The sequence below is a fragment of the Pipra filicauda genome, unplaced genomic scaffold, assembly GCF_003945595.2.
Source record: "Pipra filicauda isolate LSUMZ 115617 unplaced genomic scaffold, ASM394559v2 scaffold199_size1391877_pilon, whole genome shotgun sequence".
NCBI lineage: Eukaryota > Metazoa > Chordata > Aves > Passeriformes > Pipridae > Pipra > Pipra filicauda.
In genome coordinates, this window is record NW_024104308.1 from 835871 (window position 1) to 861471 (window position 25601).

Here is a 25601-nt window from a genome sequence, read left to right on the forward strand (position 1 = left end):
CAGTGCTTTTATATTAGGAAAAATTTCTTCACAGAAAGAGTTGTCAAGCAATGGAACAAGCTACCCAGAGAAGTGGTTGAGTCTGTCCTACCATCCCTGGAGGTATTTAACAGATGTGTAGATGTGGCAGGGGACATGGTTTAGTGGTGGACTTGGCAGTGCTTTATTATCTTAAGGCATTTTATAACCTAAGTGATTCTGTCATTCTATAAAGATTCTCCGGTGTTCACAGAAAGCTTACAGGGAATGGAAAAATACTGTAGAAAGTACAACAAGTTATACCTTAGAGATAAGAAATGTCTGACTAACATTAGAGTTAGTAAAAGTCCATTTGTGTTTGGCCTTTATATGGGAATGAAAACAGTCTTTTTTAGCCAAGTAACAGTCTTTTGTAGCCATCTAAGTGGATAGAGAACAGTAGAATTTAACCACATGTGGGGTTTATAAAGTACAGTAAACATTATGGTCCACAGATGCCCCAATAAATAACTGCTCACCCATATTGCTGGAACCTCTGTGTTGGTGCCTGAGGCTTCTGTACTAGGTATGGTCAGGTGTTTGCCCCTGCAGTGGTATATGCTCAGTCCTGTCAGGGGACCCCCACAGTGAACAAAACTGTTCACTTGCGTAAAGTGAGCAGGATTTGGAGTCACAGGCATCACTGTGATACAGTTTCCTTGGCATCCTATCATTCTTCACAACATCACCTCAGGGTAACAAAGGATTACATTCTGTCGATGGGCTCAGACGTCCCTGTCGCACACAGGATTCGTGTGCACTGAGCATGTCTGTCACAAAAGAAGAAAGTGTTGCAAGCAAGCTGGGCTGTGGAAGTCCCTCTGCTGGAGAGCAGAGCATCTCACATCCAGAGTTCTAATGTACATAAAATCATCTCTAGGTCACTGCCATGCTTCTCTAAAACAGTCTTCAGCACAGCAAAAAAACCACTGATTTCCCTTTTAAGAAAAAAGAGATGATATAACTATATGGACTTTTTTCTGCAAATGAATTTGCAGAAAGTGAGGTTCATTTTCATTAAGATGTAGACAGTGATTGGAAAATCCCATGTACTAAGCCACATAGCAGCACAGTAGTGCATGTTTATAACAAAGATCCATGGCCCGAAGGAAAACACACTCTTTGAAAACAAAACTGCTGATAGCTAGAGTTTGGTATTTAAGCTTGTCTGCAGAGCAGAGCCTATTTTCAGACAGATTTCTACAAATCTGTGTACCTTATCTGCAAATGGCAGCCTCTCTTCATGTTGCCTATTATTTGCCTTTCAGTGGCCAGACAGCACTGTGCTTTTCTAAGGTATGCTATCTTAATTCTGAGGATGTGTATACCTCTTAAAGTCTGGTGTCTTCTTGTGGGGAAAACCGGGCAGTGATATCTAGCTCCAATTTAAGCAAGAAAAGAAGATTTAAACTTCACAGTGATGATCAAAGTAAAATCCAGAAGCCGTGCTGAGATTAGAAGGAATAACTCAGAAGAGGGAATGAAGATACATGGACAGCTATGAATTATGGAGTTTCAACGTGCATTGAAGGAATGAAGAAAAAGCTAGAAAATATATCAGCATCAGCACTGAATTTTTTTGTGGCTTATTTGAAAAAAAGAAAGTGCAGCTCAGTTCATTACTTCTCTGGTATCTGCCTGAGCCTTCAGCAAGTCGAGATAGTACTTTTCTTTCCCCATATGACTTACCTACCTCTGAGTAAGCTTACCCATTGGTGGTATGAAGAGAGGTGCCTGCAGAGGGAATTCACCTAGCTAAACCCTCAGTGAGCATGTAGAGCTGCTTGTCTGTGCCCTTGGACAACCTGGTAATTCAATTAATTAACCTGGAAAGCTTGTTGGGATCATTCCTGCTCTTTGTGTGTTAGAGGCTCCTCGACAGATAACAGTCACTACGATTTCCATTGCTGGTTTGTAGGCATTTATAGGTTTTCACACTCCATCCATGGGCACTGGGAGAAACAGTATGGATGTGGCTGGATCCTGCTGAAAGGTACTTTTTGAAATGACACACTTTTGGCACCTTCCCTCCTGCCCAAAGGAGCAACCTTGGCAGTGGTGCTGGGAGAGGCTGGTGTCTGGTGCTGGTGTTTGACCTCGCTGACAGAACGGTGCTAAGGACATGAAAATCCAAGTTTTGCAGAGTGGACAAGCAAGAGACCAGGAGTTTTCCTACACAGTTTTTCCAATGTATTAATGTAGGTAGGGAAGCAGGAAGCAGATTTTTCACTTTGGATATGCAGCTGGGAGGGTTTGTCACTGTGTTTGTGTCCTGCTGGGCTGGGACAGGTGTCATGCACATCAGGGCGTGTGAGCAAGGACAGGAGAGAAGCCCCCCAGTATTGTTTGGGTCCATGCTGGAGGGGGCCTGGGCAAAAATGCACTTTAGCAGCTGTTCAAAATGAACGATTTGGCTGATGCAAAAGGATTAGGGAAAGTTTTGTATATCCTAGAGCCAGGGAAGAGAAGCTGGGTGCTGCCAGAGCTTTGACCCCCATCCTGCTCTGGACAGGCAGGCTCAGCCCTGGGCTGAGAGGGGGCCAGGCCCAGTCCACCAGCCCACCCTGCCCAGTGCAGCCCACTCCATTCCACCAGTGGATCCCGCATCCCAGGTCCTGCACCTGCAAGGAGGGCAGTGGCACACACCAGGGCTGCCCCTACCACCCCTGCCCTGGGCTGGGAAGGCAGGGAGGAAGGGAGAAGGAGGAGACTTGCTCTAGACTCCTTTATTAAATCCCCATTCTTCTACACAACAGCTTAGATAACATTTTGTTTAAGACTCAGGATTTCGGTGCCAACCGAAATGCAATCAGAAGGCACACAATGAAAAAAAAATTCTAGCATTAAAACTGATGTGAGACCTTCAGGGCAACTATTGTTTAATTTTGTACTCCAGCTGAAAAATCCCAAACACCCATTCTAATTGTTCCATTTTAAAACAAAATCATGATGGAAGGGAAATGCAACAAAGAAAAAGCTGAGGTACATATTTGGCTGCTTTCCACGTGCATCAGTAGAGCAATACCTTGTAGTTTAAGTGCAGTTTAAGGTCATTGTAAGAAATACACAAAGTTTTAGAGGAATAATTTAAAATTGAATTTTAACAAGTTCTGAGCATTCTTCAGCAACACAGCTATGTATTTGTCTCATGTCTAAGTTAATTAATAACTCTGAATTGGGTCAACTAAATATCACAAGCCCAGCTCATAATGTCTCTAGCCTTAGTTGTGTATATAAAGCATATTGTATTCTTTGTATGCCTTGTAAGCATTGTGGTCAGCCTGTAATTAATGAATGTAAGGAGGGTAAATTGTTACCATTATGGCTATAATTATTTTCGAAGGCACCTAGACAAAGTACTTTTCCAATGAATTGACATTATCGTGCTTTAGTTGGCAAATGTGCATCTGAAAGCAAATACTCTGTGAGCATAAACAAAGCATCTGTGCTCTTCTATTGTTCTCAGCTTAAAGTTGCCATTTTCCCCAGCAGTAGTGTACAAGAGTTCAAAGAGTCAGCAAACAGCCTGCAGTTGTCAGGCACTGTAGCAGAGCTGGGTTCCTGATTGCTGCAGTTAATGAATTCTGCTGCTGAGAAATGAGCACCTATAAAGCAGGATTCTCTGTTTCATATCTGAACACGGTAGTCTTTTTTTAACTTTCATTATACATAAGAAATACAGTCGTTGCAGGTAGATGGAGAACTCTGTGGACTGAAGTGCTCCTTCATCAAGTTTGAATGCTAGGGAAATGGTAACACAAAAAATAAAAGTGTTCTAATAAGAGAACTTGTATGTGTTACATAGCATGAACCCACAGCAGTGCTCAGTACTCTAAACCTTTGCTAGATGCACTCCTTGATGAATCTCAAACTGGAACTAACATCAAACTCTGGTGATTCTGCTGTTGTAGTTCTTGTAATGCACAAGGATTTGCAATGCAAGATCCAGCTTCTGTCATGCTTGGTCTGTTCACAAAAGGGAAAAAAAGATCCCCTTGGGCTGCTGGTTAAAGATCTCAGGGGGCATGCCTCCCACATTTGCATTCAAAGGGAGTATCTAACTACTGTGCTAATTGCTACTCTGATGTGACTGTCCCTCTTTTCTCCTCTAATTTTCCAAAGTTCTGAAAGTCTATTGTGTGTTTTGGACATAGAATAGCAAAACATATGAAACAATTCATGGAACAGTGGCAATCGTTTTCCTCTCCCTATTGTAAATGCCAAGTGTTCCCCTACAAGCCAGTGCAATGCCTCTGAGATGTCTGTTTCTGTGCTCCTGGAGCCAAGGTTACAGTTGTTCCTTTTTGATACTTGATCTTTTTCTTTATTCAAAATATATGTCCACTGTGGGAAGAGTCCCATACCACTCACTCTGTAATCAGAGCCCCATGGGGTTTTGGTTTGGACTTTCTATACACTATTTATTACTTTAGATGGTAGCTTCTATTTTTGCCCGAGAAACTATTCACTTAATGGGACTTAATTGCTCCTTATGTTTAACCATCCCATTTAATAAGGCTTGGGATAGTCACTGGATCCAAAACCTTCTTAATGTTGGCCACCAGGATCTACCACAGTAATGATTGCAGTGTTGTCTAAAAGTCATAGCCATAAATAAGGTCCCCATTTTGGTAGACAATATGTGTAGAACAAAGACTGTTCTTACCCCAAGGATTTGTAAGGTCAGTGTAACAGATGAGAAAGCGGTTGCAGGTGGGAGTAGACTGGTAAGTGTGTGAGGGTCAGGAATTGTTAAAGGTTTGGTTTTTGTGAAATTAGAAAGTGCAAAAACCATTTGGAGTGCAATCAACTGTATCTGACAGTGATTTTACATAGTTTTATATGTCACTGATACAATGAAATGCTTTTGAATGTCTAAAAGCAGAAAACCAGGTACATTTTATGGGACACTTTGCAAATGATGTCTCTCTCTCAAATGGCCCTCTCATGGAGAAGTCCTGCCCCTCCAGTGGAGAAGTCTTTGGTGTCTGTGTAGGTGAAGAAAAAGGAATGTGGGCATAGGCTGATTCTTGTGGATGCAAGTTTTGCAAATAGCTGGGAGGAGGGAAATCCTCTGGGTCCTACCTGGGAGGATGGACAGCCATGGAAGAACCCACGATGGGGTACAGAGAGAAGCCCCTGGCACAGGCACTACACTGATGGGACAGGGGTCAGCTTTTACCTTGAGATGATGTCTGGATTTGAGCAGTGTGTGGTCTGAGGGTATTTGAAAACCTGAATCACTCAGAGCCGTAGAATTTTACTTTCTTGTTCAGGCTGCATGTTCATAAGAGTCAGGAATGAGTCACACTGACTGCCACGACCTCGAAAGAAGTGCCAGGGCATGAGGCATGAGCTGTGTCCTGCAGCATCACACAGCTGTCTGGGGAACTTGCACTGCTAAGAATTTGTGAGAGTTTGGACTTCCGAATACCCTGTTGTGCCTTTCTAAAGTGCAGCAGAGCCCCGTGCCCACGAGAGGGAGCAGTTGGATTACTTTACACAGTTCTGTTTTTTTTTTCCTGCAAAGACAAACCTCTTGCACACAAAAGCAAAATTCTACTGTCGTCAGTCCAGCTAAATATGCTGTCAACATTGTGGATGAGAGCAACAAGAAGAATGTTAATGTTTTGGGGAAGGCTCCACGTTGCATTGTGTTGAGTTTCAGCTTGAATCTGGTCTTACATAATAAGTGCACAGGTCCAGAGCAGTGCAAATTGTTTCTGAATATGCAAACTGCAAATAAAGAATGCTTATTTAAAAAAAAAATAATAAAGAAAGAATGAAAAGAAAATGCAAAACTTGAAGTGGATGGAATTGCCACATCTATCATCCCTCACCTCCAAGGCACTCCTGACTGATTGACATGAGAAGCAAATGTGTCAAAGCTGTCTTCTGCTGGCAGACGAGTCTCCTGTTGGTCCCAGCATCTTCCCATTCAGCTGGGTTGGTTGTGCAGCAGAAGCAGGTCAGTGCATTGATGGGTTCTGCTTTGCCAGGACTCTGATTTAAGTGCCTGCCCAGTGGCCTCACACCACCGAAGCGGCCTCTGGTTCCCAGTGTGGGGGATGCCAGGCAGAGGTGGATCTGAGCATATGCTGCTGTTGTGGTTGGTCTCAAGGCCCAAGCCCGGCTTTGGTGGCTCTCTCCTTCTCTGTACAACTCAGTAGCATGGTCTTTAGGCACAAAATAGATGTGTTGGAGAGAAGCAGTAGTGGGTGAAAGCGGGTCAGCTGTAGAAAACAGAATGCCACAGCAAGAGGGTGTCAGGCATGGAAATGGAGTGACTGGTCTCTGAGCACCAGACTCAGAGTCTGTCTTCTTCATGCCTTTCCTCACTCTCAAGTGCCAGCGTGGCTGCCACTATTTCAGCTGTAATTGAAGAGAGGGGCAGGAAGAGTATTCCATTCCTTTACTCTTATCTCTTCTTAGAGACCTCTTCTTATTCTTGCATGAACTTTGTAAGCTTGCCAGTAGAGTAAAGAAAGAGGTGAGATCCCTCACAGAAGTTGTTGAAACCTTTCAAATATAACAATATTCTGACAAAGAGTAAAATACAGCACTTAGGTTTTTCACTTCCTGCTTTCACTACCATCTTTACCAAGTTGTTTCTCAGATTGGGAGTTACAGTTTCTTTAAAAGATACAGGACAGGCATAAGATCTCACCTGCATGGTCTGTGGTTTCAAGGGGTTGTTATGATGCTTCTGTTTTTGGTAGGGTTGAGATGGTGTGTTTCAGCACTTTGAACAACCGAGAGATTTACGGGGACAGGTGCTGCAGCCAATGCAGCTCAATGCAGGTGGTTATTCCCTGGAAGGTGACATACCCTCCAGAGCCCCCAGAGGCTGGTGAGAACTGTGTGCTTCTGGAGCCTCAGGGCTCAAATATGGGGCAACAGTCAAGCATGACCTCTGCACTTGGACCTTTCTTTTGAGAGTCAGACTTGAGTACAGGCATGTAGAGTGACATACATAGGAACTAATATTTCCAATAAAATACTTATGCAGGTCAATGAGATGGAGAAATACATGCCTTGAAAATCTTCCATAATCATTGACCAAGTGTGCCTGAGCTGTGACTCTTTCAGCTTAGTGAATCAGTGAGATCACTGTCCTGTCCTGTCCTGCCTACTACAAGAAACTAGAAATGATTTGGAACTTCTTAGTCTCATTTTTAGCGGATCTAACAGCATTGTATATGGTTCTACTAATAATAGGTAACAAGTTCCAGTAATACTAAACAAATATATAATGCCATTTATGTGAAATAATTTCAGTCCAAACATGAATAAGTTGCCTATAAAGGAATTTGATTCAGTAGCATTCCTTTCTCTTCAGGGAATCTCTCTTTAAGGCATTTCTCATAAATTTTCTTATTCTCTCTTAAAACTTGTAAATTCACTTCAAAACTTGTTCTGAGACTTTTGTGTGCAAACAATTAGTTTAGTCACAGTACCAGAACAATAGCAATTGCTAAGTTTATTTCAAATGGTCTTGCAACCAGTATTGAAGACATTGTGCCTTGGTTAAAAAATTATTTAAAAAAAAACCCAGAAGCATGCAATTTCCTTTTTCCCCCTCCCCTTTTCTGTGTGTATTTATGTTTAACTCAGGGCAAGAATTTTATAATATTCTTAAAGGAAAAGATAGAAATAAAAATGGCATGAATTCATGAAAGCATGGGTTTATATATAGGCATTCGCTGTAAATGAACCAAACATTCTGTATCCTAGGTAGAACAACATTTTTGTCTGCTCATACGCATTTCAGTTGCCTCTACGCACTCCCACTTGTCCTCCTTTTTTTGTATATGAACTGAATGTATTGTTCCATGTTTCTGTTTGAACTGTGTGTGCCTGATGCATAAAACATGACGCGGAAGGGCCAGGTTGTCCCCACCGTCTGCATTCAGTCACAAACCATCCAAGCTGTGTCCTCATGGTTGTCACCACCTCACCAGACTCTCTCGGTGTTTGTATAGCCTTATACAGTATATTGCACTTACTGTACCTGTATAGTATCTCGTCTGTATACTGTATGCACATAAATATGTATATTCACTCATGTATGTATGTATAGTACGTTTCTATATCTCTGTATATGTATGTGTGTTTGTTCATAGACTTTCACTAGAAATCTGTGGCTATTCATATACATTATGTGTATGACAATTATAAAAAGGTATGAATGCCAGCACCCACTTTTGATAACTTACTTTTATTCTCATTTTGTCTTGTTAAACAATGAAAATAAAAACATCATGTATTTTAAATGAGAACTTTAAAAGATTATTATTTTTACTAACTTTAAGCTTTCTAGTTTTTCAGAAAAATTGTTTGAACAGATTCAAAATTGCAAATATATTGGTGTTTCTCCTGACAGTTTTCTGTAGTTGAAAAATATTTGTTAACAGCCCACTCTGTGTAGTTTTGGTTCTCTGCATCTTATGCTGTTCAAGTGCTCCAAGATTTAGAAATGTCCTAAACCAGATGGACTTTTATGCTGCAAATCCCATCTCTATTCACATGAGGGACTTGCTGTCAATCTAGGGGTGACTCATGTCTATGACTTCTTGCATGATTAAATACTGGATATAGAAGGGCCTTAGGCTGAAAAGAATGTTTTCTCCAGTGCAGGTAAGCCTTAGGACTTCATAAAACCACCCAAATTAATTAGTCAATTTTATGGGAGCATTACAGACACTATTTGTCAGACCTCTTATGCTTTGCACTCCACAGTAACATATAATTGCCAATTGATTAGGTATTTATTAAAACAGCTAACAATCATTAGTTAGCCCTTTGTAAAATTAATCACCACACAGCTGTATGTAGGCTCAGTTATCTGGTGGTGAGGCAGCAAAGCACTGGTTTATCTTAAATAGCAAAATATCTCATAAGTCAAGGGGACGACTGATACATATTTTCCAGTTGAGCATGTGTTTAAGCTATTCATTGAATTGGAGCTTAAATGATCATCATCTGTGTTTCTCTGTGAGACCTAGGAGTGATAAGTTTGCTCCCTTTACAGTTAATTTTATCATTGTACTAGATTGCTCAGCTGGGTCAGTCTCAGTGTGGAATAAGTTACTGCAGCAGAGTGGCAGCAGCTACTCAGAAAAATCTCAGAAGACAGATCCTTATACAGGAAATACTGAGAAACTTGTAGGATGACAGAGACACTGTTAGGAAGAGCCTTCACCCCAACTAAAATTGAATAATAGAGAAATAGAAAATTCTTTACATTTTTTAATTTAAAGTTACAGGATTAAATTCTGACTTCACTCAGGTCAACAGCAAATTCCAATTTCATTCATAAGCTGTAACTGGAATGCTTTTCCTCAACAAAACACAGGATGGAGAAAGGACATATTCCACTAATAGATCTCAGAGCTTATGGGCCAGAGGCCTGATCTTAAGTCTTTGCAAGTCAGTGGCAATTAGTGGACTCTTTGATTTGCTTGGCCCATCTCTTTTTTTACAGTCTGGAAAAGCGCATTTGCTATCTGGGGGGAACATTGTTGGGATCATGACTCTTGTTTGATTTCTGCACTAAAATTTAAAACACAAATATAATCAGAGAAAAGCAGCATTTTTTTGCTGGTTGACAGTTTGTCAATCTCTGCATCCATTGAATCCCCTTTTCTAAAGCATGCAGATGCCAATCTGAGTCTCTTGTCTGTATCTCAGCTATTTTGTGTGTCAGGAAATCATGTCAATATTAGATTTGGTACTATATTTTTTAGCCATTCCTGATATAAATGAACTTGCATGATCTTACTGTGAGTCAACATTAGATGTGGTATCTGTACTGAGGCAAGCTCTTACATCCTTGGATTCTTTAGAAACTCTCAGCACAGTTTTTAACTCTAGCAGCTGTTAATTAACTGAATTTCAAACTGGAGTTAGAAATTAATCATTAATGGAGATCTCTGTCTTTTAATCAGGTTTTTATGCATTTTTAAAAGGAAGATGCAACCCCCTACAAGAACAAGATCATCTCTGTACATTCAGTGTTAGTTTTAGTCATGTTTTCCTGAACTTTTTTCCCTCCATACAGTCAGTACAATTTTTGAGAAATGGCATTAATCTAAGGAAATTATTGACTCAATTTGACCATCCAAAAAGGAGAAATGGAAGAGCATATTTCAAAATTTCTCATCTGTAAAGCAACTTTAAGTAGTGAAACTTCAAAGTAACATGGAGTGCTGAGGCATTTTCCCTTCATATATTATTTTGCTAATTTTATATTTCTTTTATTTTAAAATTGGTCTCTTGACCATTTTCTTGAAAATGCTAGAGAAATATACAGACTTAGGAGCTTTGCTGGTGTGTTGGAAGTTCTTCATCTGTTCCAGGAATAAAAGTTAGTTAAATCTTGGATTCCAGTACTGACTTCAGTAGAAATAGTGCTGAAACTGATCTGTGAGTTTTAGCTTGGAAAAAATGAGGTCCAGTGTAACAGGGAAACTAATGGAATTTGTGGTGTCACATATTTGTAACTTTAGGATTGGCCACAATGTCCATTTTCTCATATTTCTTAGTTCTTACAAAGTCATGGTCTTGTTCCCACTCATTTTTACTCTTCCATATTCAATGTTTTGGTCCTTCTTGGTAGAAGCAATATCTAAAGAATGCACCCTGCTGCCTTCAGCTCACTTGTATATGAGAGCTTCTGCCATCTGCAGAGGTTGGATCCAGAGGAGGAAAGGATCTTGCCCACCAGCAGCTCTCACTTCTCCATGCCACCTCTCAATGCGAAAGGGGATGGGCTGTTCATCTCTGTATGAGATTTGGAATCTGGCAGTTTTCCAAAGTTGTCATGACTGAAAGTAAGAAACCCTAATTACAGGTGAGTGGTACTGTGGACATGGTCACTCAGCCATAGGCAGGGCCAGCTGTAGTGGCCATCGAGGTCACTGCTGAAACCATCCTGCTGTTTGAAGTCTGTTTCAGGAGCATTTGAGCACACATGCCTTAACCAGCAACTTCCAGCAAGAGGAAATGCTGGAGAGACAGGGTTAGTAACCTTCCAAGGAAATCTGGGACATGAGAGTGTTGCCCTGAAGGTGCTGCACTGCAAAATGCGGTACACAGGAGATCCCTGTATCACTGAACTCTAGCAAAGTATCTATTCTTTGTCCCTCCTGTGGCTGACCTAACACAATACTGAATTTTCCTTTCTATTTTACAGTGAATGACAGGATGTATAATGGTGGGTTACTCGAGTTCTGCATTTATCGCTTAGCAAAGGCATAGATGAAGCTTTGATTTTTCATGAGTGATCTCAATAGGAATGCACTTTGAGATGATTGACTGCATAATTGGGATGCATGAGATGATTTTACACAGTATCTCCAATATCAGTTACTTTACAGGTTCTTATTTTGAATGTACTAGCATTTCCAGAATGTGTTAACAGGGATGAAGCAGTACATTTCAAGCAGTTTTTTGGTGTTTAAAAAAAAAGGCTTAGGTGAAAAGAATACATGTTTCCAAATAAGGTCAGGAAGATATATATCTAGACTGATTGCCAGCATAAAAATGGAAAGCAGAGCAGTGAATTTATCATTTCAAATTTGCTTTATTGGTAGCCTCAGCAATAATCCAAGGGTAACTGGAAAACCCAAGGCACAGGAGTATGTGCAAGGCTGGTTGTGTATAAAGTAGCTGTGACATTTAGTAATTGGAAGCAATGAATCATGAAACTGGAATCAGAGGTGCTGAAGGTATACTAGTCATTTGCTAATTAAATTTTAGGATAAGTATTAATTGCTCATAATCTTGAATCTTTGGGAATTCCTGGAGTTCCAAAGATTCTTGTCAGTCATTTTTAAGTGATGGATTAGCCAGGCCATAGAGTGCAAGACAATATAGTCAGATCTTTTAGTTCTATGCTTGAAAAAAGGCATTCAGAATTTTTTATGATACTGTATCATGTAATTATATTAAGTCATAGTGTAGTTCTTATAGGGACTCTAGTTTTACAGTTTTTGCAGGGACTCTCTTCATTTTTTTCTGTAGTAGCATCATTTGAAATAATACATATTTCCTGAATTTAGAAATTCAGAGTAATGTAAATCAAACCATTAAACACAGCAATTTGAAAGTTATGAGAGCCCTAAAATGTGCTGTGTATGCTGTTTCATAAGCTGAAAAGAAATGTATCAGTGAATTCTTTTAATGCTAAACATACAGGGTGAGATTACAGAGTGCTCTTTCCACCCATTTTGTCAAAATTAAGACTAGTGTTCTGGGGACATGCTTTCCCATAAGGGAAAATAGAGATCTTACTTGTGTCCCTTAAAAAGAAAAATTTGTGAAAGGTCAGAAAGGGCAGTTTGTGCAGTGCTTAATGCCTTGTGTGTGCATTTGTGCTTGTGATGCAAGTACCTAAATGCACAGGATCATTCTGATCTGGTTGCTGGCTTCATAGGAAATCTTCTAGAAAACACTTGAGGCACTTGTAGGGAAGAATTTGCAGTTACACTGTCCACTGTCCCCAGGGAGCATTACCATGCACTCCCATTTGCATGGAGAGTGTCTGCTTTCACAGCTCACCTTGCACATCCCATGTGTTCCTGAACATAATGTTACTTTTAATAAGCTTTGTATTAATAATGAATTGTTGTTTTGAATTTGACAGTAACAGGAGAATGGGTTAGCAGTACTGAGCTATATGAACAACTAACTATCTTGGGCCAAATTATGCTGTCTTTCATGTCAGTATTACTCCAGAATAACTCTGTCAGAGAGAGAAATGACTCCAGCTTTAGCTTGTAGTTCTACCCTGACTTACTGACTTTTGCAGCCATTGGAAGTAACAACCTTCAACAGCAGTGCAATGGTTATAGCTCACGGTTAGCAAAAGAAACTTGTCCAACGTAATTTTCCAAGCACCCTCTCCTGAAGTCTTTTAAAATCATTTTTATTGAGGTTATTTTTACTGTTCATTTGAACAAACTGTAGTCAAATTCTTGGACCCATGAAGTCAGCCGGTACATTCCTGTTGGCTTCAACTGGGTGAGGATCTTGCTGCTCAGATTTTCTGAAACCTGATTCTGGCTGAACTCCTTCCTGCTTTGGACAACTCCCCTTTTGTGAACATGTGCTAAGAGGACCTCCACGTCGAGCTCAGAGTATCAGATAGCAGATTATGAACTGTTGCTACTTAACATAGCCCTCCTCCGCTTGCACCCGTGGCACACGACTGCCTTCTAGGAGTGGGATTTCACACCCTCCCAGTGGAAATACCTTACCCAGCCAGGGGGCTGGGAACCATCTGCACCACAGAAAGTGCCGTCAAGAGTTTCAGTGGGAAAGAGAGTTTGGAAACTCCTGTCTCAGAACAGGCATGAGGGAGGGAGTACCTTTTCCTCCCCGAGGATGGTAAGTGGCTTTCAGAAAGCCTTTCTTCTTCTCTTGCTGTAGCCTGCCAAAACAAACCAGCATGCTTGGCTCTGCTGAATGATGTGTAGCACTGCACACAGATTGCACTGTTAGAGGCTGCTTTGTTTACACATCCAGGAGACATTTCTAATAATCTCCTCCAAATGTTGCTGCTTTTTTTTATTTCATTGTATTTTGTGTTAGTTTAAGATCACTTTGTTTTAGCCTCACAGCAGCTGTTGGGCTTTAATTTTATCTGTGATATGCAGTTGTGACAAAGAAAAGGGTGCTTGTATGGGACACCCGTGATCCCATATGTGTGATGTAGTGTTTCCCATTCTTCAAGAGTCAGCCCTTCTGCCCACCCAACAGGAGGGGGAGATGCTCATGAGGGCCAGAAGTGAACAGCATCTCACTCAGCCCCATAACCTCTGGAATTTCAGCACTGTAAGTGGTAACCTGCATACTAGGAAAAAATTATGGAAGCACAACTGAATTATGGGGCTCCCTTATTGCCCAGAGCTTCCGATTTCACCTCAAACAAACCAACAGCATTAAAACCAGGAGAGCCAAGAACTTAACAGCCAAGATGTCACGAGGAGAAACAGCTGAAGGGGATATGGTGTTGTCTGAAGTCCTCATGTAGGCTATAGTGGAAGATATTTTTTTAGGTCATTAGGAGTTCATACACCGCAAAAGAAACCCCAGAGCATGAAATATCATGTGGCCACTTCAAATGATAAAAACATTTTCCCCCAAAATGAATGAAAATTGACAACATTTTCTAACTTAGTGAGTAGTATTGGACCTGCATACAATATTTCAAATATTTCTTCTGCCACATAGCATTTTCAGCAGCACATGTTTTCACAGGCACTTGTGTGAAAAATTACAGTGCACCTTTCAATGACAGGTTTCCTGAAACACCTCTTAGCACTGGGAATTAGCATGACTTTATCCTCCCTGCACTTCACCCTGGTGGCCTGACTTTGGAGGAGCAGAATTGCTCCCAGCACTTGCTCTTCTCGTCTCCTACCTGCCTGGTTTGCTGGGCTAAAGTTGCATAGGGCTTGGTTTGAGACAAGAGGATATGAGTGGGACTTATGTAGCACTAAGAGAGAGCATTATCTATCCACGTATTTATGCAGCTATTTATGTCACACATAAGCAAGTAAAATCACAGCTAAGAAAGAGAGTCCCAGGCCTGGTGCTCAGGATGTTTCACTCTGTATTTTCAGTCCTGCTCACAGATTTTTCTTTTCACAGCCCTCATGTTTTTCATTTGGAGAGGCTATGCTACACGGAGTTATTTGGTTTATATGTAACTTACAGGTATCACCATATTTTTTTCAGTAGCATCCATGTACTCAGGAATTTACCCAGACCTACTTGTGCACTGTAGCAGTGCACTTTCCCTGCTGCTCCTTATAGTGACAGTCCAGTTCCTGAAAGGCCAGAAAGTCTGATCTTATATTGTGAATAGTCACCCACAAAAAGATACAAAATGCTTCCTCCACCTGGTGACCACAGCTAACTGGTGGGAAAAGTTGTGTCCATCAGTGGCTGCTTAATTGTATTATTGGATAATATTTTCTTCTGTCTTTTTCCATCTATGACTCTCCCTGCCAAATCAAGCTATCCCACTCAGTTAAGAACTATGTTCATTTACATTTCTCCTTCTTGATTTAAGCACCCATATTTTGAGCACTTTTGTGGGTCTGCTGGTGCAGGCTGCCACGGCACAGCACAGGCTGGAGTTGTGCCAGCATCGTTCTGCAGTCAGTGGTGGGGGTGCCCAGGGCCAGGGCAGAGCCTGTGCCAGGGCAATAGAAAACAGAAATACTCTGCTCTGACACAGGGGAGTTCCTGGCAGCGTGAGTCATTGTCTGTTCCCCAAAGCCTGTTCTGATTTTTCCCTGGGATTATGTGCTTTTCTCAGTAAATTTTGATGTGGCAGAGAGCTACAGCATGTACTGACCTCTGGCTTCAAGTCTTGGCCTCTAAGAGCAAATGAACTGGACATGTTCTGCCCGTGAAACCTCTGCTCCAAGACAGTTTTGTGGTCTAGCTCAGGGCAATCTAATTTAAGCAATACATGCATTTGTAAACCATCAGGACTGCTAATTATTTTTCTGGAATAATACAAAATTTCAGTTGTATGAGATATGAAGTCAGGCCCACTGCTAATGGAGTCACCTACACACAAAAATATATTGTTTTCGCTTTGCAGAGAAGGGAACAACTTTGTCTGGTTTTTTTCTCTGACCTTCATAAAGCATTCAAACACTCACCAGAAGTGATCTTTTTATACTTTGAAAGATTTTCTTAGGCAAAAGATTTTACATTTTTTTGAGGATCTGTAAAGATGTAGTTTTTTCTTAGCTGAAGATGGGTTTATAGTATTACTTCTTGTCGTGGTTTGAATCTTGTTTTCCCCCAGAGGCTAAGAGAAGTGGTAGACCCCAAGGGGTGGAAACCCCTGGAAGTTTTGAAATTGTTTTGAAACTTCTTGTTCCACGGCACTGCCAACATAGAACCCAAGAGTACATAACAGATCTTAATAAAATTTATTTCCAATGTTTTCAAATAAAAGTATTAGAAAACTGAAGGCAAATAGTAAAAGTAAGGTGGCAACATAGACTGGTTTCTCCTAAAGCCTTCAACAAAATGGGTGATTAACACAGAATAGAAGAATTCAGTTTTGTATAGTGGAAGACATTTCTTACTTTTTGTCGTTGATGTTCAAGTTTGACATAAGTATTTGCTTTTAAGAAGATTTTTGAAGGAGAACTGGAAACCGATGGCTAATCAAAGGTCTAGTGTGGTTACCAGGAACTTGTCAGACATCCTCATTTGGTCTTGCACTCAGTCATGTTCAGGTGAGTGAATTTATCCAATCACTCTATGTTCCTATGTGCTTCCTACACATCAGGTTATCACGTAGCTTTTACTGCCTGCTTAGCATCGAGGATTCGAGCCTACTTCCAACCCCTCCATGATGAATGTCCAAACTTCTGGGCTTTTGCCTGGTGTTTTCCTTCACTCTCTTGCTCTGTCTGATTTAAAATAAAAGAAAGAAAAAAGTTTCTTAGACGCTGGATAATCTAATGAGCAAAAATTCCTTCAAAACAAAAACTGATGTATAATTAGTAAATTCTGTATTCCAAAGGATATTATGTGACGTAGTACCTGATACACATTCTGGACTCTCCAGAAGGTCCCTCCTCACAGTCCTAACATAGGTGCTGGTTCTTTAGTTCCTCTTCAGTAAGAACAGGCTTTGGGCCAAGATTCTTCAGTCAAAACTAACTTTGTCTCTCCTGTGCTGTGTCTTGTTGGCTCTTACTTCCAGTGCTGATGCAGTTTTTGCCTGCCTGCCTACATCCACATCTGCAGCCAAGCTCTGACATGCTGCAGTATGTGTACCATTCCTCAAGAACTATGGGATCTTTCCCAGGAGAGCTGTATAGCTGTGAAGTGTTCTGAATGCTCAACTTTTTTCCATAAATTATCTTGTAACATCATTATTTTTTGTGCCTCTCACTGAAAAAATTCCTTGTTATGATTTAGCAGGGATATTAACAACCTGATGTATGACCAGAGGAGCAGGCTGAAGCCAGAAAGGAGAGAGGATACGAAAAAAATTAGTGCTGTAACTAAGTGTGAGTGCCATCAATTTAGTCACAGGAAAGATTAGGCCTAAGTCTGCAGTGTTAAACACATTAGCTTTAGACACCTTGGTAGCCCTACTGAAGTCATCAGGGGCTTTTGCTGTGATTAATCAGCTGGGCTGAGTCCTGGCTTGTGAGCCTCAGCACCTGTTATTTGTCTAGGACACCCTAAAAATTTAGTTAACCCTCTGGGACTTTGTATCATCAACATGGTTATTGCCATATCTGTAGTTCATTGATCTACAAGCTGGGGATTTCCTCTTAGGTCTGTTCTGCAGCTTCAGGAGGCCATGCACCCTGTTCGAAACATTTTTAATTTGCTGCACTTAAACATTAGACAAAACTATCAAATAAAACCCTTTCATATTTGTTCTCACATTCAAGCTTTTTTTCCTCAAGCCTTCCCACATTATATGTGTTCACTTGGTCTATTTTAGCAAATGACTTTGCATGTACCAGCTCTGCACATTTTTCCTGTACACACAGTTACCTGAATGCAGGTACAGGAGAGGACTGTGCCATGTGGACAGTACACTTAAGAAAATGCTAGTGCGAAGGACTTAGACATTGAACAAAAATAGGATTAAAAAAATCACAAGTGGACTTGAAAATCTGTGTCTGGGAAAGTGGAAAAACTCTTAATTCTTCATAATATATGATTCACTAACTGTAACAAAATACAATGGCCGATATAAAAAAGGATTTTGAAGCTGCCTATTCTTGGGTTTATTTTAGGGGCTGTTTTGCATGGGGTGGCAGAGTGACCGTGTAACTGATACATTCTACAACACCATTTCTGTCTTTGGGAAGTTGCAACTGGTGTTTTAGAAATTAGCATGGCAAAATGCTTCTTTACTCCCCTTGAATCCCGTGAAGGAGGTCAGCTACCAAAAGACACAGTGTTGGCAGTACACTGCGCGTGGTACAGTGGTGAGTGTGGGGGCAGTGTGGATGTGACACCCTCACGGTGACTGTTGTGTGTGCTGTGTGGTGCATGGTGACGGGAGCACACCGCGTTCCGTAAGGGATTGGCATTGGCACATGCTCTGTTTGCTTGCCTGATGGGCTATAAAAGAGAAGGTATTTCCCGATGCCTAGAAGAGGAAACCCCTACTCAAGCGCTGTTGTCGTCAAGTCCAGCACAGAAGCTGGTGTGCTGGTGAATATTTTGGGTAATGAATTGTGTGCAGACTGTGTCCCTGTCCTTCCCCGCGTAGGAGGACCCAGCCATACTGAAGACACTGCTGCGTAAGTACTGACCCATCACTGACGAGCAGAGGGGCAGGAAATCTGTGTCAGGTAGAGCCTCATCCAGACATCTGTGGAATTGAGCCCAGGGTGGGGAGGGGAGAATCTCCAGTTCAGTCAGTGAGTTTTGGACCAAGCCTGGGCACCCAAAGAGACAAAGTCTCATGGCCGTGGCAGATGATGTGCCTCACACCTGCCTGCACCACAGTAAACGTTAGATCACTCCTGAAATGAAAGATAAGTATTCAATTAATAAAGCAGGCATAGCAGACTTCCCGAAGAATGGCTCGGCCACTCAGGAGGACGTGTTGCAGATAAGTTGCCTGTGTAATTCAAAATTCATAAGAATATTCAATATTGAGATTCATACTGTGGTTTAAACTTATTCTACTCAGAGTACTATCTGGTGTATAAGGTAAGCATGGTTTTGTGTTTGTATAAAGAAAGGGAATTCTATCTAAAATGATTTTATCCTGTTTTGTTCCTTATTTTTTTTAACAAAAAAATACACACATTTTTGTATTCTATTTATTTTTCTGTTTGAGTACATAATTTATTATTACTTTTTCTGGTAGGCTTGCTCACATTTGTTTCTTTTGCTTTGTTTCCTGGTATGAATCTGAATATTTTCTTTATCTGTTTATCACTGAATGCTGACTGTGCTTCAAGCTGACCACAAAAACTACTCAGAGCAATAGAAGTTTCTATAGTGGCTTCTCAGCAAACCAGTCCCCAGTTCTAGGAACATGGTGAATGCCCACGCTTGGCATTCTAAGACTTGTGAACTAAAGGCATATGCACAATTAAATGTACTCAAATACCTTCAATAATAAGGATACATTTCCTTCATGAATCATAAAATGCTGCCCAAGTATTACTGTACACGTGCATTTTCATGATAGGAGCAAAGATGTACTTGGACGGCCCCTGTGAACGTATGGTGTGCTTACACTTAAAAATCCTTAATTCATGACTAGTGTGGGAAATACGTGTTGGGAGACTCAAGACATCCCTTTAAATTTGCAAAGTTAATGGTGAGAGGAAGTTTTCTGATTCCCAGGTATACAGTGTGATATCCAAAACCAATTAGCCCTTTCAGGATAGTTTACTATTAATGATTTCGGTTCCAATCAAAAGCCTTTGAAGGCAGACACGTTTTCAGTCGTGACCAACCCACTGAACTCCAGTTAAACCACATTCTTGGTTTCAGAGGGGCTGTGACATATACTTACAGCTAGACACATGCTAACCTCAATTTTTTGATCAAGATCACATTTTCAAACATTCTACATGCATGGAAACATGGAGATTCTAAACTCTTAATGCCTTCCAGTTAATGAAATATCATCACAGAGTAGGATAGGTTAATCCATATAATTCACATGGAGTTCATAAAATCATTGTAACAAAATTAAAGAGAGTTATATTTAGCTTGATACTCAGAAGTGTTAACACCCTGCTTTTAATGTGACAGATTGGATTTGGAAAGCAATATAAAACATGAGTTTCAGTGTATAGAATTTTTTATTTCCACAACTTAAGGATGTTGTTAAGATCCATGTTCCTTTTTAAGATCTGTTCCATCACTTAAAATCCAACCAGTGCTAGTTAGCCAAAAACATTTATCTTTATTAGCTTTCAGTGCTCTGAAGAAGTTAAAACAGGGACCTTTTATTACCTGTTTTTCTTAAAGAAGTAGTTAGAAGTAAAGACTAGCTTTGATTCTGTTGGTGGCATAGAGATTATTTTATTCATCAAACAAATTAGAGTTTCAAATAAGAGTAAGTTGACCTTGCAAAGAAACAGCATATTTAATCTATGACCAAAATAGTTATTTGTGTGCTTTTTTCCTCTTTTTTTTCCTTCTTTTCTTTCTCCCTCTACCCCCCTCCAATAGGTCACATGTATGCAGTGGTTGCAAGGGGACCATACGATGCTGGATATGATAGAAAAAAAGCGTTGCCTCTGCAAAGAAATAAAAGCTCGACAGAAATCAGAGAAAGGACTCTGCAAACAGGACAGCATGCCTATTTTGCCGAGTTGGAAAAAGAATACCGGGACCAAGAAATACAGCCCTCCTCCTTATTCCAAACAACAAACTGTGTTCTGGGACACTGCAATTTGACAGGCCTGTGGAGGATGCCTTCTCCACTGTGTTGCACCGAGCACAGGTAGCCTGCTTTCTTAATAAGGCAAAGGCTCTAACCTGAGACTTATCTGCAGGTGGTGAACTTCCTAGGAAAAAAACCCACACTGATTCAGTGCTCATCTGTCAATCAAGAGAGAGAGTTACTTTTCTGACTGGATTAAGGCATACGTATTTATCCAGGATTTTTTTGGATCCAGAAGATATCAAAATGTAAATATTTCGCCAATATATTGAAAACATCCAAACTAATACACTGTTTAAATATATATATATATATAAAAATTCAAAAATTTATGAAGAATTTTACTATATAATGTTACTGTTATACTGTTTTATTACCTATTTTCTATGTTTTCTTCTACTGTTCACCCCCCGCCGCCACCATTTTATTTCTCTGACCTGCCTAGATGTGGCCTCTGTACAAAAGCATGTGGTTGTACATTTTGTTGAAGAGTACAAAAAAACATGGTGCTAGGGCTGTAGAAGATAACTAGAGTTGTACTTGTTAGATGTCCTTAGCTTTGGAGGGGGGGTGGGGTGGGGAGGATGGACAAAGGAGAGAGTTCTGGTGGGAAACAGTGAAACTGCAAGCACTGAAAACCAAAGTGCTTAATGTGGATGCCTGAGTCGCATTTAAAATATTAATTGTTCTGCATCTGTTTTCCCCATAATGTTAATCAGATAAATTGCCCTTGGTTTCATATGAATCAATTGCTAAAATTATTTGGCCAAGAAACGAAATTTTCTGCAGCAAAGCCTGCAACAAAACTCTTCCTTCATTGCATTCAGTTGATTAGCAGAGACCATGGTTCACTGTGACTAAGCATTGTACAGCCCGTGACGGACAGACCCGGTTGCTCAGCAGGTTAAGGCAGTGCCACTGCAGCCACCGTTCCTGTCCACATTTGTCTTTGGTCCAGAAAAATAAAGGCGACAAAAACCTGTTTACATTTTTATTGTTTTTAAATCCAGCAACACATCCTTACTTACGCTGTGTCAGATTTCCTTGTGTTGTTTATAAAGGCTGGAATTCAGACCCCTTGAAAGCCAGTAGGGAAATCCCTCTTGATTTCATGCGGTTTTGAAGCAGAGGCCCACGTAACGTGTTCTCCCGGCTATGCCGCTTCTTCTTCCTGGCTGCTTCTGTAATTGGCTTGCAATCCTGTATTATATTACACCCATTTTAACAGAATATTATGTCATGACCAAAGAATTATGACCTCCTGGTTTTAACAGGAGAAAGAGATGGCTTATACTGATTATGAGGGTGAAATCCATGCGATGAAATATCTTCCAAAACGATCTGTTGAGAACAAGGGAAACTTGTACTTCTGTGGAGTAGGGAAAAGAAAAGATCTATGGCATATATTTTGTATATTTAAATTTCTATCTACGTGTCTGAAGTTTGGTAGCACAAACATCCCTCTTTAAAACAATCATTTTAATATTATATTTGCCGAGAAGAAAAGGTGTGTTGTTTGAAACTTCTTGTTATATTGGCTTTTCTTTGAAATTATATTGACAGCATTGCCACAGCTGTAATTGCTGATCAAAAAAAAACCAAAAATAACAAATTTTAGAAGGTTTTTGTAATCTATATTGCTAAAGTTTGAGTTTGAGTAATGCTTTATCAGTAGTAGTTTCTTTTCAGCCTCTGAAATAAAGTTTTTAAATATTTTATAACTAATTACTAATGTATATTTTGATGTCCAAACTGAGATTTCTGTAAAAGATGAAGTGTGTGTTTATATGTGTGTATGTATATTAGCATTATTGTATATGTATATATGCATATGTGTACACACATATATATGTATATATGCATGTATCTATATATACGCATAGATGTGTGCATACATATATACCTGCATACATTAAATATGGGTGTGTTATGAATATACAGTGGCTGGACTGGGTACACAATTGAAACACGGATTTAAAGAGCCCTTCACAGCCAAAATGACAGAAGACATGAAAAAACCACAGAGGCTGTGAAGGAATCTTTGGATACATGTTACATCCAAAAGACACCAACTGTATATTCTGCTTATTCTCTTTTTTTTAAAGAAAGAAAATGGCAGAAGAAAAACTCCAGAGATCTCGCAAAGTTCCAGAATCTGCTGGAAAGAAGACAACTTGTTGGTCATGAGAAATCTGTTGAGATAACAGGTTCATTATTCAGAAAGTGTTTATGCTTTGTCTTCCTTGTAATGTGGCAAGAGAAGAATTTTCCATAACCATGTGTGAAATACTTAGCTCAGCCCTTTCCCCCATCTGCACAAGGTCTCTGGTGACAAAATGAAAGCTGGTGTTCAGTCAATCTTGATAGTCCTTCTCCACACTGGTCTCTTCCCGGAGCAGTTCCTTTAAAACCCCATTGCTGAAGCAGTTTCACAGTCCAGACAATTGGGCTGCAGCGCCCGGCCCTTTGGGGGAAGGCAGGTGTTAATGTGAACAGTTACGTGTTTGACAGTGTTTGTTCATATCGTGTCCTTTTCATATCAATATGTAATAGGAATAATGATCAGGGAATTGAAGCATTCTTGTCCTAAGCAGACTTGCTTGTACACTTAGCCCACCACAAACCACTCCTTGTTTTGCTTTTATTGCTCAACACTGTTTGTGTTGTCCTTCCTAAATAACTGCCCATGTGCTTCCAGACCTCCATTGTATCCCATGGAAACAATGGCTTTTTGTTTCAAAGCGCGACAACATGATGAAGTAAAATATAACTTAGCACTTACCTTCAAAGCACTTTAGAAATGTGAAGTAAACCTCACACTTGCGAGAACCGTTTTACAGAGGAGGGAAGTGAGGCTCGGGTGGAGTAGTTTCCGAAGGTCATGGACAGAGCCAGAACAGGACATAGGCCACTGACCTGTCCCCTGATTGCTGGCCCACCACATCCCTCGAGTAAAAGGCACATTGTGCTGCCAAGAGCTGCCGCCACAACGCTGTTAAACATTCCCTACACCACCTCTTGTCTCAGCAGCTTCTGCGTCACAGGGTGAATGACAGTGCTTAGTTACACACGGTCATTAAAGCTGTAGTCTGTATAAATATGCAATCTGTATATACATACAGATCACATATATACACACACTTATGAAGACTGTATATATGAAATTGTTCGGTATGCACTTATTTTGCTTTAAACTCCTGAAGGTAAACATTATAGTGTAGCAATTTGTGTAAAGTGCACTGTGATTTCAAGAAAGCACAGTAAAGTCACAGGTCTTGTTATTCTTGCACTAAAAATGTGTTTACGTATATTAGCCAATGTATGTCTACTTTATCGCTCCTTTTGACAAATTAAAGCAAATGGTATAAAATAGTATGGGGTTTTTTTTTTGTTTGGGTTGTTTATTTTTAAGTGGACAATGGCACTATGTTTTTAAATGACAGGGTTTTTAAATAAAATGAAATCATTCTGTGTTCATTCCGATGTAATACATTTACCAATATCTTGAAATTGAATGTCATGTTGCTTTTTTTTATATTTCATTAGAAATTGTCAGGTATGTGCCTGAGATTGTGTAGGAGTAAGGAGTAGCTAGAGGCTAACTGTAATCATATATTATTAGCCGTTTCTATATACACAGTATAAATACATATTAATTTTCTTTTCATTTTTGTACTTGATTTTTTTAGGTAAGATGTAATTAAATGTACTTTGATACTTCTGAAGTAATAAGATGTTGTTTGAAGATCAATTCTGCTTTCTTTAGTGCATTGACAATATTTTACAATAATTTAGTGCTTATTTATTTGTGCTCCAGTGTAATTATAATAAAAAGCAATAGTTTAAAATATTTGGCTGTTCATTTTCTTTTGATGGTTTAAGAGACAGGTTATTCACTAGGGATTAGCCAGAGATTCCTGGGAAGAAAAGTCAAGTCATGGATGTATATTTATAGCATTCCCTAGGCACATTTTTAATCGCACCATTTGTTGGAGGAAATGAATTAATTACTTTAATAGGTTAGTATTTGCAAGTCATGCCTGGTTGCATCTAATGCCATGAGTGCCATCCTCAACTTAATCCTTAGGATAAGATTTCTCTGAAGAGCAGACAAATTTTTCCCTAAGTACTTTTCACAGTTTGGGAAGGAAGATGCTCACTTGAAAGACTCCCCCTTCAAAGATCTCCATTTGAAGAATATCCACAAATGGGAGAGGGACTCATCACACTCTCCATGAAGCTCTAAAATATCTACTTAAAAGTAAGCATAATCTTCCTATTTCCAAACTGAATATTTACATCCATTGGGATGTAAAACCCAGCCCTTGAAGAGGAACTCCACAACTTTTTTAAGAAGACATTCCCCTAATATTTTGAAGAAGACATTTTGTAGTTTAAAAAGGTTTCCAAGAGCGAGTAAGCAAGTAGTTAATAAAGAACCCAGTAAGAAACAGTAATTTGTGGCACTGAGATGAAATTTTTCTCCCTTTGTGAAAAAAAAGCTGCCTTTAATATGCGAAAAAGGTACTATCCATGTTCATATAGACCTGTATGCAGAAGTGCACCAGCGGGAATCTTTTGGCTGTCGAGCAGGAGCTGGTTCTGAGACAGGTTGCTAATGATCCAGGAAGTGCTTTCCAAGTGCTTCTCTGCCCCAGGAGTGACCTGCTTTCCCTGAGGCACAGCCTGTCTCTCCTCAGCAGTGACCCCATTGCCAGGGCCCATATAATGGCTGAAGAACTTTGCTACCTCTTCATGCTCCTCTTCCTCTCCCCAACCCCTGACATGGATGTTCACAGTGACTCGTCCTCTAAAGCAAACTCCAGCCTTTTCTCCCAGGCTCCATGTTTCACACGGAAATCCTACAGGGGTGGCTAGAAATGAACAGAACACTGTTTTACAAGGATTTTTCCAGACAGAGATTCTGTCAGTTTGTTGAATTGATGGCTCTTCAGTGGGATAGTTCATGAAGTCCTGTGTCCTAGCTCATTTCTAAAGACTTTCCAGGTTGACTTCCAACATCCACCTCAGTCCACATGCCATGCCTGACCACCGCTGGAGACAGCAGCACCTGAACAGAGAACGAAAGGGGGAGGATTGCCAAATGCAGCAGGGAGCATTAATCTGGGGTAAATTCAGATTTTTCCCTAGTTAAAATAGGTGT

The 25601-nt window shown here is 40.2% G+C and overlaps 1 protein-coding gene across 3 annotated transcripts in view; it reads left to right on the forward strand.

The window, feature by feature from the left end:
• Nucleotides 1-24287, forward strand: part of NYAP2 (neuronal tyrosine-phosphorylated phosphoinositide-3-kinase adaptor 2) — a 137376-nt gene extending 113089 nt beyond the window's left edge. For 2 of the 3 annotated variants that reach the window (XM_027751234.2, XM_027751236.2), the window contains one exon: nucleotides 20224-20497. In XM_027751234.2, coding sequence (XP_027607035.1) covers nucleotides 20224-20451 — 228 coding nt within the window. In that variant the 3' untranslated portion in view covers nucleotides 20452-20497. Of the gene's footprint in view, nucleotides 1-20223; nucleotides 20498-22542 lie in introns of those variants that run through there. The other variant, XM_027751235.2, reaches the window with a different exon arrangement.
• Nucleotides 24288-25601: the final 1314 nt, after the last annotated feature.